Source organism: Diabrotica virgifera, chromosome 5 (assembly GCF_917563875.1).
Source record: "Diabrotica virgifera virgifera chromosome 5, PGI_DIABVI_V3a".
In the NCBI taxonomy this organism is placed as follows: domain Eukaryota; kingdom Metazoa; phylum Arthropoda; class Insecta; order Coleoptera; family Chrysomelidae; genus Diabrotica; species Diabrotica virgifera.
This window is the reverse complement of record NC_065447.1, coordinates 245,259,942-245,277,406: the sequence shown is the minus strand read 5'-3', so window position 1 is coordinate 245,277,406 and position 17,465 is coordinate 245,259,942. Positions and strand designations below refer to the sequence as shown.

At 33.2% G+C, this 17,465-nt stretch overlaps 1 protein-coding gene across 1 annotated transcript; it reads left to right on the top strand.

The window, feature by feature from the left end:
- The first annotated feature begins 572 nt into the window (after positions 1-572).
- LOC126885315 (carbonyl reductase [NADPH] 1-like) lies at positions 573-15,473 on the top strand. The gene is made up of 4 exons (XM_050651838.1): positions 573-696; positions 1,350-1,610; positions 3,726-3,964; positions 15,067-15,473. Exons 1-4 carry the CDS (start codon positions 673-675, stop codon positions 15,389-15,391), a joined length of 849 nt encoding a protein of 282 aa, XP_050507795.1. The 5' UTR covers positions 573-672; the 3' UTR covers positions 15,392-15,473.
- Positions 15,474-17,465: the final 1,992 nt, after the last annotated feature.

Genomic DNA, 17,465 nt, shown 5'->3' with positions numbered 1-17,465 from the left:
TAAAAAGTAGTCGGAATCGTCAAAAAATTTGAAACTTTATTGTTTATTTATGAAGCATAACGTAAACAATTAACGTAAAAAGTAAACTTATGAATAGTTCATATAATTAGCTACAATCTGTAAACGTTTTAAGTTTCTTCATTGTAAAAAACAAGAGAATTTAAGCATTTTCCATTAAAATCTTTTTTTTTTATTTAAACAATTAATAAACATAAAAAAATGTTATTAACTATTCGTGTATTGTCGAATATTCGAATGCATATGTCTGCAAATTTTCATTCATTTGCTTTGAAGAAAAGGCAGTCAAATTAACGTGTAAACATTTGACGAAAACTATTGAAGTAAAGAAAAAATAAAAAATGGTCCTATTATAGGTTCACCCCTAGTATGATCCATACATTTGCTATATCTAATTGAGTATATTATGTTCCATGTTTTATCTAAAAAAATAATATTTTTACCACATATTTATTAAATAATTATGTAATTTTTTATATAAAATAGTATAGGTACTTATCTTTATAATAATTTTGTTATCATTTTGAATATAAATTATTAATTTTTTTATCTTCCTGTTACCAGAGATAAGAATTTTTTATATAAATCTCTACCTATCTTCAAAAATCTCTATTTTTTTCATCGATTAACTAATTGTTTCATCACAATTACAAGATGAGTCCACAAAAAGTGGCTGTGGTAAGTGCCTTTAAAAATACATTTTATAGTGATAATGATTCTCTTCTCTCTTTGTCAATCATTTTACATCCACTCCTGAATGTAGGTCTCTCCCAATTGTCGCCAATTTTCAACCATTCTGCAATTATAATAATAATTAGAAAAACAGATTGGGCTGACGTTATGCTAACATTCCTTCATACTTTTTTCAAAATGGTTCAGTTTCAAACACACACCTTTTCGGCCGACATCTTTTAGTGTATTAGAGAGATATACAGATTAAAAAGAAAGTTATGGTACTTCACTTGGTAGTCAACGTTAGCCTAAGATGGTTGATTGAGTTCCTTGGTAGAGTTTCACCATGTTCCCGGAGGTTATATCTTTTAGCATCGGCGTTTAGCCTGTTCAATATTACTACAACATAATGTAGATTGAATTATAATTTCAACCATTGTTTGGTTCTGGGGCTATTTAGCAAGTATTTGAATTCACTGATGATGGACTGATAGGTCCGAAAACGTTCTGAATTGGACACATTTTTTCAATCCATTGGGATTTTTAAATTTTTAATAAATATACCAATTACATAGAAGTGGTTTTTACTTCATGTTGGAGTTTTCATATCATTATACATACATAACGTAATGTAACACAACAAATATTTAAATTTTTAGTTAACTGGTGGGAATAAAGGCATCGGATATGCCACTATCAAAGGTCTGTGTGAAAGATTTGACGGCATTGTTTACTTGACAGCTCGAGATGTAACAAGAGGTAAATCAGCTGTGGCAAAGTTAGAGAAAGAAAACCTGAAAGCAGTATTTCATCAGCTAGACATCGACAGCCAAACTAGTGTAGATGAATTTAGGAATTTTATTGAAAAAGAACATGGGGGTTTGGATTTACTAATTAATAATGCAGCAATTTGCTTTTGGGTAAGTATACGTCCAGTATCTTTACTTGTAAAGGTGATTCATTTAGAGGTACAGTGGAACCCCGATAACCCGGACCGATTTTTATCAGACAAACATTTCAACAATAAAAATGTATGTAATATAATATTTGAGAGATAATGGGTAGTTGTGTAATTTGAACTACATATACGATAGTAAAAATGACTCATGGCACACGACGTTCATTGTCGTGTTATCGGAAACAACAGGCACCTGTAGTATCCTTTATTTATTTCAAACTATCTTGCATTGTTTAAAAAAGACTAAAAGACTATTTTAGAAATTATTTTTTAAACAATGGTCTTAGTCTTAAATAACATAACATAGTTGCGATTGAGACATATTGTGTATAAGTACAGTCGTATTGTTCGTTTCCGTTCTGTAATCGTTCGTAAATCTATTCAGATTTACTATAGTGACAATGGAAAAGAAGCATTAGGTAGAATTGATAAAGGCGAATCTTTAAAAACAATTGCAGCATCATATTGGTGTCGGTACATCTACAGTATCGGATTGGAAGAAAAATAGAACTAAAATCAAAGAATTTTGTTTCAAAATGATAACAAAAGACAGTTTGGACAATCGGTGCAAAGCTAATAAAGCTAAAAATGAGACTCTCGACGACGCTTTGTATGTGTGGTTTTGTGCGGAACACGAACGTGGTTTACCAGTGTTTGGACCAATTATTCAAGAATCAGCACTCAAGCTGAATAAAATGTTGCCTGATTGTGAACCAAATTTCACTGCGAGTCAAGGTTGGGTGGATAGATGGAAAAAATGTCAATACCCGAACTATCTGTAAGTAAACCGTATTTTATTAATTTTTACCATTTTCTCCGGCTAACCCGGATCGGCCGCGGTCCCGATTAATCCGAGTTAAAGAGGCTCCACCGTACTTTTTTTTGGTGGGGATTTGATAAGAGAGCGTGCATTAATCGTATTACCTGACATTGCGTTTTTATTCAGTATTGTTTGACACTGAATCCTGGAAAGACAGGCCCACCACAGCGTCTAGAAATTATTCAGCTCTATTTCGAAATTAGACGTTCTATGAGGAATGTGTTTCGTGGGCTTAGAGCAATTTATGGTCCACATAATTGGCCTACCGAACGCACAATTCACTATTCGCGGTGTGCAAGTACTTGGAGGGGATACGAGAAACGATCGTGCGAGAATAGCGGAGAAATATTGCAACTTTCTTAAATAATTCATATTGTCAATTGAAATTGTCAAATTGACGTATATTTCATACCTACTGTCATTGAAGAAGAAAAATTATATATTGCTCCACAATATTGATATGATATGCAATTATTATATAAAGGTAAATTTAATTAATTGTATTTTGCTTGCAGTACTGCATTTTAATAACTAATTTTATTTACTACATACAATTGTTTACGTTTTAATAACATAACCTGAATCTTATCTTTTCTTCTTATTATTTTTTTAGACTATGGCCTTGACAATTATCCAGTAACCAGGACTAATATAATTGGCCAATATAATTAAAAGTGAGAAAAATGTTGCTGAGCGTAGAAACCAGGTGTCGCTTTGCCGAACTTGCACGATCCCAATAACATCAATAAGTTTGAAACCCAGTTTTCATTATTGGATAACACGCGATCAAATGGACCACATTCGGCACGTAATAAAGAAAATATAGCGGCGCTAGCGAATGGTGTACGCGAAAATAATGAAGAATCGAATTCGTCGTCTTTCCCAACAGCTTAGCTTGTTGTATACAACAACTTAACGTTTTTTACGTAAGGATCTTGGTTTAAAAGCATACAAAATTCAATAAGTGCAAGATCTGAAGCCGATCAACTTCAGAATGGACAATATTAACCGCAGTCACGGTCAACACTTGAAAGAAATGATCCTTAAGAAGTAATTGTACATATAGAATGGTTCTTTTGTATGATAATAAATATTTTCATATAAAATTCATTTCTTTCATTGATTTTCCTTTTTCAAAAAAAACCTCTAAATGAATCACCCTTTACATACATCATTCATATAAACAAATTAGCTACTTAACTCATAAAACCCTCCTATTTATATCTATTTTTTGGTAAAATAGCTTTTTAATTTTAGTCAGCAGCTCCAAATCCTACGTTTGCGCAAAGCTCACAAACTATAGAAACCAATTATTTTGGAACTGTCAGAGTTTGTGAGGCTTTGTTTCCTTTATTAAGAAACAACGCAAAAGTCGTAAACGTCTCCAGTTGTGAGGGGCATTTATTAAAAATTCCGTCAGAGAATCTCAGAAGAGAATTTTCCAGAAATGATTTAACGATACCGGAGCTCAATCAATTAATTGGGAAGTTTCTCAAGTAAGTATCATATACAGTAACCGCCACCCTACTAGACACATAGGAACATTGAGCTATTACAGTCCTAAACGTGCCTGGACCCTTCATTGGTTGCAATGTTTATTTTTATGTCTAGTGACGTTTAGAACGCCAGAAAATGTATTGAAACTGAATATTAACAGAAAGTTGACAATAGGGAACTTGCATAAATTTTTAAATTCGAAAAAAATGTTATAAATCACAACAGAACATAATTTAAAACATGTATCAAAGATAAAAAAGTTTTGTTTGTCTTTCGTTTGGCCCCTAAAGACGATTAAAAATTCAAATTAAAACAGGTGGTCCAAAACGCATCGTGACGTTACATTTACATTTTTCCAATAAAGTAAACAGAATTTTAAATTAGACGTTATAAACGTCAGTAGAAAATACATTTATGTGACGTATACAAGTGTTTTTGATCGTTTGACCTATTCATAGAAAATTTGTACTTTTACAAAATGGTTTTATTTTCAATAGTAAACCTTCGTTCCTTTCCTTCAAAAACAGTATAAAACTACAATTTTAACAAACTGGTATATGTTATTACAATGACATACGATAAATGTCATTAGAATATAAATATTTTTGACTTATTCCACGACGATGAGCTTGCCAAATACCCAAGTAGGTGGAGGCCAATAAACTAAAGAATGAGAAGAAGAATATACCAAAATATAAGGTTGTGTCTAGGTATACGTTAACGTGTACGCAAATAAAAAAGTTAGAGTGTCAGTGATTTCTTATTTTTTATTTGTTTAGTGTTTGTTTTTAAATTAACTACGGAGTGCGGACAATTATTTAGTTCTTTTAATGAGTTTAAGAACATTTTAAAACAGTACGCAAAAGATAAGAGACTATAAATTAATATATATTTTTTTTAGTTATAAATGAAATAGTATTACCGTAAAAGATTAAAATAAAAGGAAGACCTAAAGCTTTCACAATAATAATTAACTTGTTTTGAAGCTATTATCCTTGTGGCATTTTTGTAATCAACTATTCTAAATGGGAACTAAGCCACAATTTAACTAAAAAATTGATTTTATTAACGTTTCGACTTCTAAACCGGATGTCGTTGTCAAAATACAAAATATTATTAAATTAAACAAGAATGTTGTTGCTTAGTAAAAAAATGTTTCTAATAATTTATTTAATCTGACTAATTTTTGTATTTTGACAATGATATCCGATTTGGACGTCTAAACGTTAATAAAATATTTTTTTAGTTAAATTGTGGCTTATTTTGCATTTAGAATAGTTGATTATAATAATTCACTTACGTATAAAAATTATTTTAACAATATTTTGTACCTACATGTCATGTCAACTAAATACATATAATTATTTTGCTAACCTAAATATCTACTTTTATATATACACATTGATTTATTATAATAAAGTTTGAAACATCTGAATAGTTCTGCTTCCCTTCCCTTAACAAATATGTTTCCATCAAACAAACACTAAACATATCAAAATAGCATGTACCAAAATATATAGTCACTGCGCAAGCTAAATAATGACGTCACTGGCTTGATGAAGTTTAATTCGCGTCTACCTAACTTTTTTATTTGCGTACACGTTAGCGTGTACCTAGACACAGCGAAATATAACCATAATAAAAACTAATGCAAAACTATGTGACGTCACGTGCCGTTTGAACTATTTTATACCGCTGAAGACTTTAAATATGTATTTCTAAGTTATTACGAGTTTTTGAAGCGTGAAATTTTGGAAATCTCATTTTTAAACAAAACTGAACATTATTATCTAATAAAAAAAAATGTGCAAGTTCCCTATTAATACATCAGCTGTATTTGACGCTTATAGTTGTCATTTTGTTAAAGTTGTAAAAGTTTTAAAGTATTGTAATATTCTTGGTGTTTGAATAAAGTTATTTTAAAGTAGAGTAACTATACTATTAATTTAATGTATTTTTTGTATGGAAAAATAATTATTTTGAATAGTTTCTTGACAGTAACATGACAGAGATGAAAGTCGCATCTGAGAATGGGCCAGATTAGTCCATAAGCATGTTCTCCTCTCCTGTCCGAGTCCAACAGTACTAGGGACACCTTCCCTAGTCTAGGGACACCTTTCCTAGACCAGGGTAATAAGCTAGAAATAGACCATGTCCGGGACACTCAAAGATCCAGGTAGCTGACTACTTTTTTAGTTATTGTATACCTATAGGAAGAAAACCTACCTGTTTCCTGCCTAGAGTTCGCGTCCGTTTTTTAATTATTAACGGTTTAGTGCAAAAATCGCGATTTTTTCGATTTTTTGCACCCCATTCAAAAGCTAAATAGTTGACATAAAATTACAAAATTTAATTTTTTAGAACATTAAAAAACCTACGAAATGCCGATTTTTGAAAGTTAAAAAGTTAATTTGTTGCTACGCAAACTGCAAAATAAGTGAAAATCATTATTTATTCATAATTTTTACAAAAACTACCTTCGAACTTTAGTGTTTCACCCAAAGTTGGGTATTGGGGTACTTAACAAACTCTCAAAATTTGAGACCGATCCATTAATTAGTTTAAGAGTTATTCTAATTGTTTATCCCAGAGACCTTTATTTTGCAATAACATAAGACAGAAAATAATAAAGATAGGGCAATTCTGAGTATGCCAAATGAAAGTAGAAAACTGATACTATCAAAATGTACTAAAAAACGATAAAAAGGTTATCTAATATAGTCAAAAATCCTAATGCCAAATTTGTGAAATTTTGTAGTTTAAAAACATTTAGCATAACTTTAAAAAGATTGTCCGTAGAAAAAGTCATTTTACATATTAGAAAGGCTGGTATTTTACAGGAATTTTTAAAAATGTAGTTCAATTGGTGACTAGTCGAGGTGTGTGAAGGGGGAGCTGGGAGCCGACAAATGCACGAGTTGAAAAACTAAAAACAGCAACTTAAAACTACTATCATTTTCTATATCTCGGGATCTACTGAATATATTTTGATCGTTCTTTTTTTAATTTGTATGTAATTTTTCTGTACATTACAAATATGCAATTTGTCTAGACATTTATTAATTAATAAACAGTCTAATTTGTTTAAACAATTTTTAAAAAAATAATTTTTTCCCAAAAATCCATGATTTTAAATTTTACTATCCCTATTAATCGTAGAAAAAGTTAGGATATACTTTAATAAATAAATTATCTTCAATAAATAATTATCTAATAAAAATAATTTATTTAATAAAGTGTACTTCAACTTTTTCTGTGATCATGAATGATACTATGATTAAAAAAATAGATTTTTGTAAAAAAATATGTTTTCAAGAATTGTTTAAACAAATTAAACTGTTTATTAATTAATAAATTTATAAACAAATTGCATATTTGTAATGTACGTAAAAATTACATACCAATTAAAAAAAGAAAGATCAAAATCCATTGAGTTGATCCGGAGATACAGCAAATTATGTATATTCGTTTGAAATTGCTTTTTCGGTATTTTAACTCGCTGGATTTATAGATTCCCCCTAGAAATCGTTTGCACTACATTTTTGAAAAATCGAAGAGGGTGCTGTGAAGGTATAATGTTTGTGCAAAATTTTTTAAGGAAAAATACAAATCCCATTCTTTAAAATGGCATTAATGAGATTCCTTAAGGCTGTTTTATCAGTTGAAGCACATTGCAATGTTAAGTGGGCGTATCACTTACTTTCGTAGACTGCTTACGTCAGACACACGTGACTCCCTACTTGAAATTGATTGGAAGTAGGGAGTGCGACCGACAATTCGATCTTTACTCAGTGGCGCCGGCGGACAAGTATTTTAATGACAACAAAATGCATTATTCTCCATTCAAATTAGTTTTGTCGGGAATACCTTGTTAGATTGATTTTATCGTGGATAATATTTTAAAAAGAATTATCACATTTTTGTCACATAGTTTGGCCTAGGTCAAACTAGTTTATCCTGATATAATAAAGATTCACACTTCAGGATAAACTAGTACGGCCTTCTTCTTCTTCTTCTTGTAGTGCCTATCCGTTTCGGATGTTGGCGGCCATCATGGCAATCTCTACTTTTCACACTGCTGCTCTGAAAAGATTTGTAGTGGTTGTGTTGAACCACGTACGTAGATTTTTCAGCCAGGAAATCCTTCGCCTAGTACGGCCTAGCCTACACTAATTTAGCCGAGTCGAAAGTAATTTGACGAACATGTAAGGACTTTTACATGCGGGGAATTCCCAAATTACGTCCTTTATAATCCAAGGATGGTACTAAAAGTGAGAAATTTGACCTAGGCTGTCTGTCCGTCGGTCCGTCCGACCGCGAATATAACTGCTTCGTCACTATACTAGGTAGAATGACAAATAAGGTGTCAAATGAAAGCTTATAATACAAGGATGGTACCAAAGGTGAGAAATTTGAGCTAGGCTGTCTGTCCGTCGGTCCGTCCGACCGCGAAAATAACTGCTCCGTCACTATACCAGGTAGAATGAAAAATGAGGTGTCAAATAAATGCTTTTAATCCGAAGATGTTATTAAAGGTGAGAAATCTTAGCGAGGCTGTCTGTCCGTCTTTCCGTCCGATCGCGAATGTAATTCTTCCGTCAATATACCAGATATAATGACAAATGAGGTGTCAAATGAAAGCTTAGAATCCAAGGCTGGTACTAAAGGTGAGAAAGGACCCCGCAGAAACCTTATGGGAAATGGCTCTCTGTCAAATGCTCTGATACTTTGGATTCTGGTAGTCCTTGATATGTAGAACAAAAGACTTCATGGGCGCGTAGCTCCAAAAAATTATAGTTCTGAGATATAAGCCTCTGAAGTTATAGGTACAGTGAGGACGTTTGAGTTGAAATAAATTCATTTTCTCGAGAATGGGAGACTCTGGAGATAAATTACGAATCAGCTCGATTTTTATTTGTAAATAATAATTTTTGGCGTATATATCATACTAGTGACGTCATCTATCTGGGCGTGATGACGCAATCGGTGATTTTTTTAAATAGGAATAGGGGTCGTGTGATAGCTCATTTGAAAGGTAATTTAATTTTCTATTCACTAATGTAAACATTAACATAATTATTTATACAGGGTGGCCAAAACTTTTTTTTAATTAAATTAATTGAGACAAAAAGAAGAATGTATATAATTTATTTATTTCGAAATACATTTTACTGCTGTCAGAAAACAGAAAAAAATGTTAATTTGAAAAATAAACATTGCCTTTCGCTTAAATTAAATGTCCAAACTGCTAAGATGTAGGTGGGTGGCAGCTTTAATATTGAATTTAAGCAAAAAACAATATTTATTTATCAAATAAACATTTTTTTCTGTTTTCTGACAGCAGTAAAATGTATTTCGAATTAAATAAATTATATACATTCTTCTTTTTGTCTCAATTAATTTAATTTAAAAAAAAATTGGGCACCCTGTATAAATGATTATGTTGATGTTTATATTAGTGAATAGAGAATTAAATAGCCTTTCAAATGAACTATCACACGACCCCTATTCCTATTTAAAAATATCATCGATTGCGTCATCACGCCCAGATGGATGACGTCACTAGTATGATATATATGCCAAAAATTATAATTTAAAAATAAAAATTGACCTGATTCGTAATTTATCTCCAGAGTCGCCCATTCTCGAGAAAATGAATTTATTCCAACTCAAACGTCCTCTCTATACCTATATCTTCAGAGGCTTATATCTTAGAACTATGATTTTTTGGAGCTACGCGTCCATGGAGTCTTTTGTTCTACACATCAAGAATTACCACAATCCTAAGTTTCAGAGCATTTGACAGAGAGCCATTTCCCATAAAGTTTCTGCGGGGTCCTTTGTTCTAGGACTTCCGGTTCTAGACGCTCACTTCAGGCCAAACTAGTTTGGGCTTTAGTAACATTCTTGGATTATAAGCTTTTATTTGACACCTCATTTTTTATTCTACCTGGTATAGTGACAGAGCAGTTATATTCGCGGTCGGACGGACCGACAGACAGACAGCATAGGTCAATTTTGTCACTTTTAGTACCATCCTTGGATTATAAGCTTTCATTTGACACCTCATTTGTCATTCTACCTGGTATAGTGACGGAGCAGTTATATTCGCGGTCGGACAGACCGACAGACAGACAGCCTAGGTCAAATTCCTAACTTTTAGTACCATCCTTGGATTATAAGCTTTCATTTAACACCTTGCTGAAAAATCTACGTACGTGGTTCAACACAACCACTAAAAGTCTTTTCAGAGCAGCAGTGAGAAAAGTAGAGATTGCCATGATGATCGCCAATATCCGAAACGGATAGGCACTAGAAGAAGAATAAGAAGAAGGCCGTACTAGTTTATCCTGAAGTGTGAATCTTTATTATATCAGGATAAACTAGTTTGGCCTAGGTTAAACTAGTTTGGCCTGAAGTGTGTTTATTTATATCAGGATAAACTAGTTTAGCCTACGCGTGATATGATAAACTAGTTTGACCTAGGTCATACTAGTTTATCCTAGGCGGTTAGGACAAAGTAGTTTGGCCTAGGCCAAACTAGTTTGTCCCGAAATCGGGTTTGGCCGGTAACATATACATTATTTTAATATATTTATAGGTTGCAGTTACATAAAAAAAGTATCCAATTGATGAGTAAAACACAAATCGTGGATAGTAGTATAATTTTCTGTCTTATTTTAAAACACCCTGGGACTCATTTCTTATCTTGTCAACTTATATCCCTAAACTAATGTAATACTTAAAAATACGCGTAAACTAAAGAACTTGTAACTTATACCACTAAACTAATAATATATTATGTACTTAAAATACCCGTAAACTAAATAAGTTTAATGTTTTCAAAATAACTAAGAATACTGTAAACTGTAAACACTAAGCAAGTTGATGAAGAAAATACAAGAATGAATAACTGGAAATGGATTCTAATAATTCAAGCGAACTGACCGACTGACCGTACGTTCATGAGATTTGTCGTCACGAAGGCGATAACGATGAAACTAAGCGCCAATGCTGCGTAACTCGTTTCATTATTAGATTTCAATATTTTTAGCAAATTTTCTTCAAAGTTGGAACACGCTTTTCTCGATTATTACTGGACACAGAAAGGTGAAAAAAAAATCAACGATTACAGAAAAAAAAACTCTTTCAAGTGGTGGGAGTAAAAAGTTTGGTTATAATAGAACGTTAAACATTATAATCTAATTTTTCAACAGAATTTTCAAAAAAATAAAAAAAGTAAAACCATCATTTTAAAGGCAACATAATTTCGAACAACGTGTCCAAATTTCGAGACATTCTGTCGGTAAATAACAGAGAAAACACTGTCCCTAGGTTTTGGTGCACCGATAAAACAGCCTTAATTATTATAAACAAATTAGCTGTGAATTAAAAAAAAACATATGGCTAATTTTGTCCCAAATGAGCCCAGGCTAAATTTTATTATTTGAAACTTCGTGTTAAAATACTATCTTTTCGAATATATAAAAAGATTGTTTCTACGGACATTTTTAAAGTTAGTCTAAATGTTTATAAACTACAAAATTTTAAAAATTTGGCATTAGGATTTTTGACTATGTTAATTATTGTTTTATCTTTTTTTAATACATTTTGATACTATCACTCTTCTACTTTCATTTAGCATACTCAGAATAACTGCACTATCTTCATTATTTTCTGTCTTATCTTATTGCAAAATAAAGGTCTCTGGGATAAACAAATAGAATAACTCTTAAACTAATTAATGGATCGGTCTCAAACCTTGAGGGTTTGTTAAGTACCCCAATGTCCAACTTTAAGTGAAACACTAAAGTTCTAAGGTTGTTTTAGTAAAAGTTATTAACAAGTAACGATTTTCACTTATTTTGCAGTTTGCGTAGCAACAAATTAACTTTTTAACTTTCAAAAATCGGCATTTTGAAGGTTTTTCAATGTTCTAAAAAACTGAATTTTGTAATTTTATGTCAACTATTTAGTTTTTGAATGGAGTGCAAAAAATCGAAAAAATTGCGAATTTTGCACTAAATTGTTAATAATTAAAAAACGGACGCGAACTGTAGGCAGGAAACAGGTAGGTTTTCTTCCTATAGGTCTACAATAACTAAAAAAGTAATCAGCTACCTGGATCTTTGAGTGTCCCGAGAAAATCCTTATTACCCTGGACTACTACCCATGTACCTAGTGTAACGCTTACTGTATAATAATAATAATAATAATAAGCGAGTTATCTACAGCTGGCGTCGCTTCTTGCATCCTAATTTCTAGCGTTCTCTGTCGAAGCAATCTTCAGTTTTTAGATCTCTGGCGGTCATCTTCGATATCTTCTCTCCAGGATCGTCTTGGTCTACCTCATTTTCTTCTAGTGGGCGGAGTTCATTTTTCTATTTTTTGACCATCTATTTTCAGGAATTCTCTGAAGATGTCCATACCAGTTAAGTCTTTTGGCTTCGATTGTATTCAGTATGTCTAGATCAATTTCCATGTCCCTCCTGATATCTTCGTTTCTCATCCTATCAAGTCTAGTAAGCCGACAACATCGTCTCCAATAGTTCATTTCCATGGCCTTAATTTTTTATTCATTCTTTGATTTATTTTCCAGAGTTTCTATTATTGTTTTATAAATTCTTCTCTTATTTTTTTTTGTTATTTTATTATTCCACAATAGTCTGTGTGTAGCTGTCTGGTGGCTGATCTTGCTTCGCCAATCCTGGAATGTATATCATATTAATAATTACTAAATATTCAGCCTCTCCTATGCACATGAAAGAATCAAAGTCGACTTAATGTTTTCTTCAATATTAAAGGTAGGGAAAAACGCACTCACGTTTAAAACCGAATAAAAAGAATAATAATTCAGGTACTATCATCATCACCAGGGTCCTACAGACCTTGAGGAGCCTCGGCCGTTTCAAGCTTTAAGCTACATTCTGTTCTGTCCCTTGCTTGGATTTTCTAGTGGGCACCACCGATCTTCTCAGCATCCTGTGTTACCTCTCTATCCACCTCAACTTTGGTCTATCCCGTCTTTTCTCATTTCCACCGGTTTCGCTCTTAGAATCTTTTTATCATGTTCTATTCCGAGGCCCGAGCTATATGTCCTGCCTACCGCAGCCGATTTCGCTTGACTATAGTGGTAATTCAGGGGTTAAACAGGGCTGTATTCTTTCGCCACTGCTTTTCAACCTGTACACGGAACAAATATTTCTAGATGCACTGGAAGAGTACAATGAGGGCATCAAGATTAATGGCGTACCAATAAGTAATTTTCGATATGCAGACGATACTGTTATACTGGCCGATAACATCGAAGATTTACAGATGATGCTAAATGAGTAAATACAACTGGCAACCGATTTGGACTGAAGATCAATAGAAAGAAAACTAAATTTATGGTGATCAGTAAAAAAACATTCAACATATCGACCTGAATATTGAAGCCGAACGTATTGAAAGAGTAACCGATTTAAATATCTGGGATATACAGTAAATGATAAGTGGGACCCAGCGTAAAGATTAGGATCCGAATTGAAATAGCAAGATCCAAATTCATAAAAATGAGAAAGCTCTTAAACAACCGCAACCTAAGCGTTAACCTCCGATGGCGCGCCACGAAATGCTACGTACTCTCTACGCTACTTTACGGAGTAGAAGGGTGGACGTTAACATCAGCAACTATAAAGAAGTTAGCGGCTCTAGAAATGTGGCTGTATCGACGCATACTGAGAATACCTTGGACAGACAGAGTGACCAACACAGAGGTATTGAGACGAATGGGTAAAGAGGTGGAATTGTTAACAACTCTTAAAAGGAGGAAAGCGTCATACCTGGGCCATGTGTTCCGTAATGATAAGTACAATCTGCTACAGCTTATCGTGGAAGACAAGATTGAAGGAAGAAGAGGTTTGGGCAGAAAGAAGAAATCCTGGCTGAGAAACTTGAGAGAATGGTTTCAAATACCAAAAGCTGCGAACATTAATACATGCGGCACAAAACAGAGAAACCTGTAGTTTGATGGTCGCCAACCTTCAGTAGAAGACGGCACATAAAGAAGAAGATAGTGGTAATATATTTTCCAACAAACTTATGCTTGTAGATATTCTGCAGTTTAGAATTATATCTACGCCTTTCTCACAGACCACTCCGCGTATGTTTTGTTTTTGCTCCATACCTCTGTTCCATATGTGATAACAGGGAATATCAGTGTTCTTTACAGTCTTACATGAGATGTTTGAGACGACAAATGTTTGTTAGCTAAGTTATGTGATAGACCATGATAACACCTGTTTGCAATTATGATTTGCGTTTTTCTTTCCCCTGATGTATTATTATATTGGGTTAACCAATGTCCCTATAGGTATATGAATAATTATTTGACCACTTATCAAATTTTGGTCATTGAAAATTGGATCTGCATCAACATTTCCAGCTCTTGTGATTGTGTTAGTCGGTATAAATTTGGTTTTATTTTGATTTATATGTAATCCCATTCGTTCTGCTGCTGCTTCTAGCTCGGTTAGGATTTTCGTGGTTTTCGCCCTGGTTCTTGTTATAATGTCTATGTACCTATGTATAACTTGTGCTAGAATTTGGACTGATGTATTAAATATAGTTCCCCTGCTATCTAAACTACCGTCGCATACGACTATTTTTAAAACGTTAAAAAGCTGATATGTCAGCGCGTCTTTCTGCCTTACTCCCTATGTATTTCAAATGGGGGTGACGAGTCGTTCTGAAATTTTACTCCTGATAGCATCTTGGCCATTGTCAGTGCATATGAGTTTTTTTTTAAATTCGTAACTCATTCATAGCACTGTAAAGACTTTTGGTTTTGTGACACTGTCATATGCCGCTTTACAATCGACAAAAAGATGGTACATATATCTATATTACACTCTTACGCTTTTCCGAGAATTTTTTGTGGTATAAAATACGACAAATTTAGGTACTATATTATTATTAATTTAAGGAACGTAGACATGTCTGAATTTTCGACTACTGTCGCAATGCTTACGCATATACGTGCTGATTACGGGCTCCCGTTGTTTTTATTAAACTTGTCTTGAAAATGAATTTCGTATGACATATTCTATTTTGTTTCTAGAGCTGTTGAAATAGAAAAACACAGAGAAGACGGCTGGGGAGGATCGACCTACGGTGTTTCAAAAGTGGCTGTATCGGCACTGACTTTCATCCAGCAGAGAATGTTTGATGAAGAACAGCCAAATCGTAATATTTCCATCAATGCAGTGTATCCTGGATTTGTGAAGACGGACATGACAGAACATCATGGTTTTTTAACTCCCGAAGAGGGAGCAAAAAGTTCTTTATTTGCCGCGTTAGACGCCGATCTTAAGGGAAAATATATCTGGACAGATTGCAGTTTAGTTGATTGGTACAGTAACCAAATGCCGAATCCACCATACTAACGCAATAGTATCTATAATGCTAACAGATGATCCATAATTGATGTTTAACATTAATTTATTAATAAAAGCTATTTGATTATCATTGTTTCTGTTTTAAATAAGCCTTAAAAAATAAAATACCTACATGAAAAAAAATAAGGAGAAATACAGGAAAAAATGAAATAAAATAAAATAAAAATGAAAAATATAATGAAGGCATCTGATACAACAGGACTATCATGTAAACATTTTAAACCAATTTTTATATCTTCTTCTTTTGATAGGACTATGTCCTGTTTCTTCTGTTACAATCTCTGCTGCGATCCGGAGCTCCAGCTCTCGTACCATCGTTTTTTGCGTCTTCCTATGGGTTGCTTGGTGTTGGGCTTCTGTGTCTTCGCCCATTTCGCCATACCTTCAGAATCCATCCGATCTACGTGGTCTCTCCACATGCGTCGTCGTGCTCTTGTCCATCTCACTACGTCTTGAACGCCTAGCTCTCTCAATGTGTCTTCGTTTCGTATTCTATCTCTGAGTGTGATACCTCTTATGGATCTTAGGGTTTTCATCGCTGTTGTTCTTATTAATTGTTTGGTCTTTGTTGTCTCGGCCTTTGTCTCAGTTGCGTATGTCTGTACGGGTCTAAACACATGTCATAAATGCGGACTTTGCTTTCGGTGCTCATATATTTAGTCCGCCAGATTATATACTTTAGGAAACCAGATATTCTCGCTGCTTTCGTTGCCTGCTGTTTTGTTTCTTGCCACAGATGCCTGTCGCTAGGTATTTCCACACCCAAGTATCTACAATCCATTACCTGTTCGATTATACAGGGTGTCCCGAAAAGATTGGTCATAAATTATACCACACATTCTGGGGTCAAAAATAGTTCGATTGAACCTAACTTACCTTAGTGCAAATGTGCTCATAAAAAAAGTTACAGCTCTTTGAAGTTACAAAATGAAAATCGATTTTTTTCAATATGTCGAAAACTATTAGCGATTTTTTATTGAAAATGGACATGTTTCGTTCTTATAACAGGAACATCTTAAAAACAAAATTATAGTGAAATTTGTCCACCACATAAAAATGTTATGGGGGTTTTGTTCCCTTAAACCCCCCCAAACTTTTGTGTACGTTCCAATTAAGTAATTATTGTGGTACCGTTAGTTAAACACAACGTTTTTAAACCTTTTATGCCTCTTAATATTTTTTCGATAAGCCGGTTTTTATCGAGTTGCAGCTTCTTTTTTAATATATTTACATAATAATTTTATGGGGATTTTTTTCCTTTAAACCCCCCAAATGTTTGTGTACGTTCCAATTAAACTATTACTGTGGTACCATTAGTTAAACACGGTGTTTTTAAAAATTTTTTGCCTCTTAGTCTTTTTTTGATAAGTCACATTTTATCGAGATGCGGCTTCTTTTTCAAAATATACCTAAAAATGTAAATTATAAATAAATTTTCAGATTATTAACAGGTCTATAATCGTACTTAACCATATTATAAATATGTGGTGGATTCGACAAATATTCAAAATACCTCGATAAACACTGACTTATCGAAAAAGTACTAAGAGACAAAAAAGTTTTAAAAACATTGTGTTTAACTAATGGTGTCACAATAATAATTTAATTGGAACATACACAGAAGTTTGGGGGGGTTGAAGGGAACAAAACCCCCATGAAATTTTTATGGGGGTGCAAAAATTACACTTTAATTTTTTTTTTAAGATGTTGCCGCCATAAAAATGCCGCATGTCCATTTTCATTAAAAAATCTCTAAGAGTTTTCGATATATGAAAAAAAATCGATTTTCATTTTGTAACTTCAAAGGGCTGTAACTTTTTTTGTGTGCACTATTGTATATAGGTAAGTGAGGTTCAATCAATCTATTTTTGACCCCAGAATCTGTAGTATAATTTATGACCAATCTTTTCGGGACACCCTGTATGGTCGTCCACTACTAATTTACATCTAATTGGATTCTTCGATATTACCGTCGATTGGGTTGTTCCTGTGGATAGTCAGGTTATACTTTTCGGCAATATACAATTTTTATATGTTCTACAATTTTATATTTAGTAAAGAA

What these genes read in the sequence shown, in the direction of transcription:
- LOC126885315 (XM_050651838.1), top strand. Translation starts at nt 673, where the DNA reads ATGAGTCCACAAAAAGTGGCTGTG. An exon ending in GTCCACAAAAAGTGGCTGTG is followed by an intron (nt 697 to 1,349) that starts GTAAGTGCCTTT and finishes TTAAATTTTTAG; the next exon opens with TTAACTGGTGGGAATAAAGG. An exon ending in TTAATTGGGAAGTTTCTCAA is followed by an intron (nt 3,965 to 15,066) that starts GTAAGTATCATA and finishes TTTTGTTTCTAG; the next exon opens with AGCTGTTGAAATAGAAAAAC.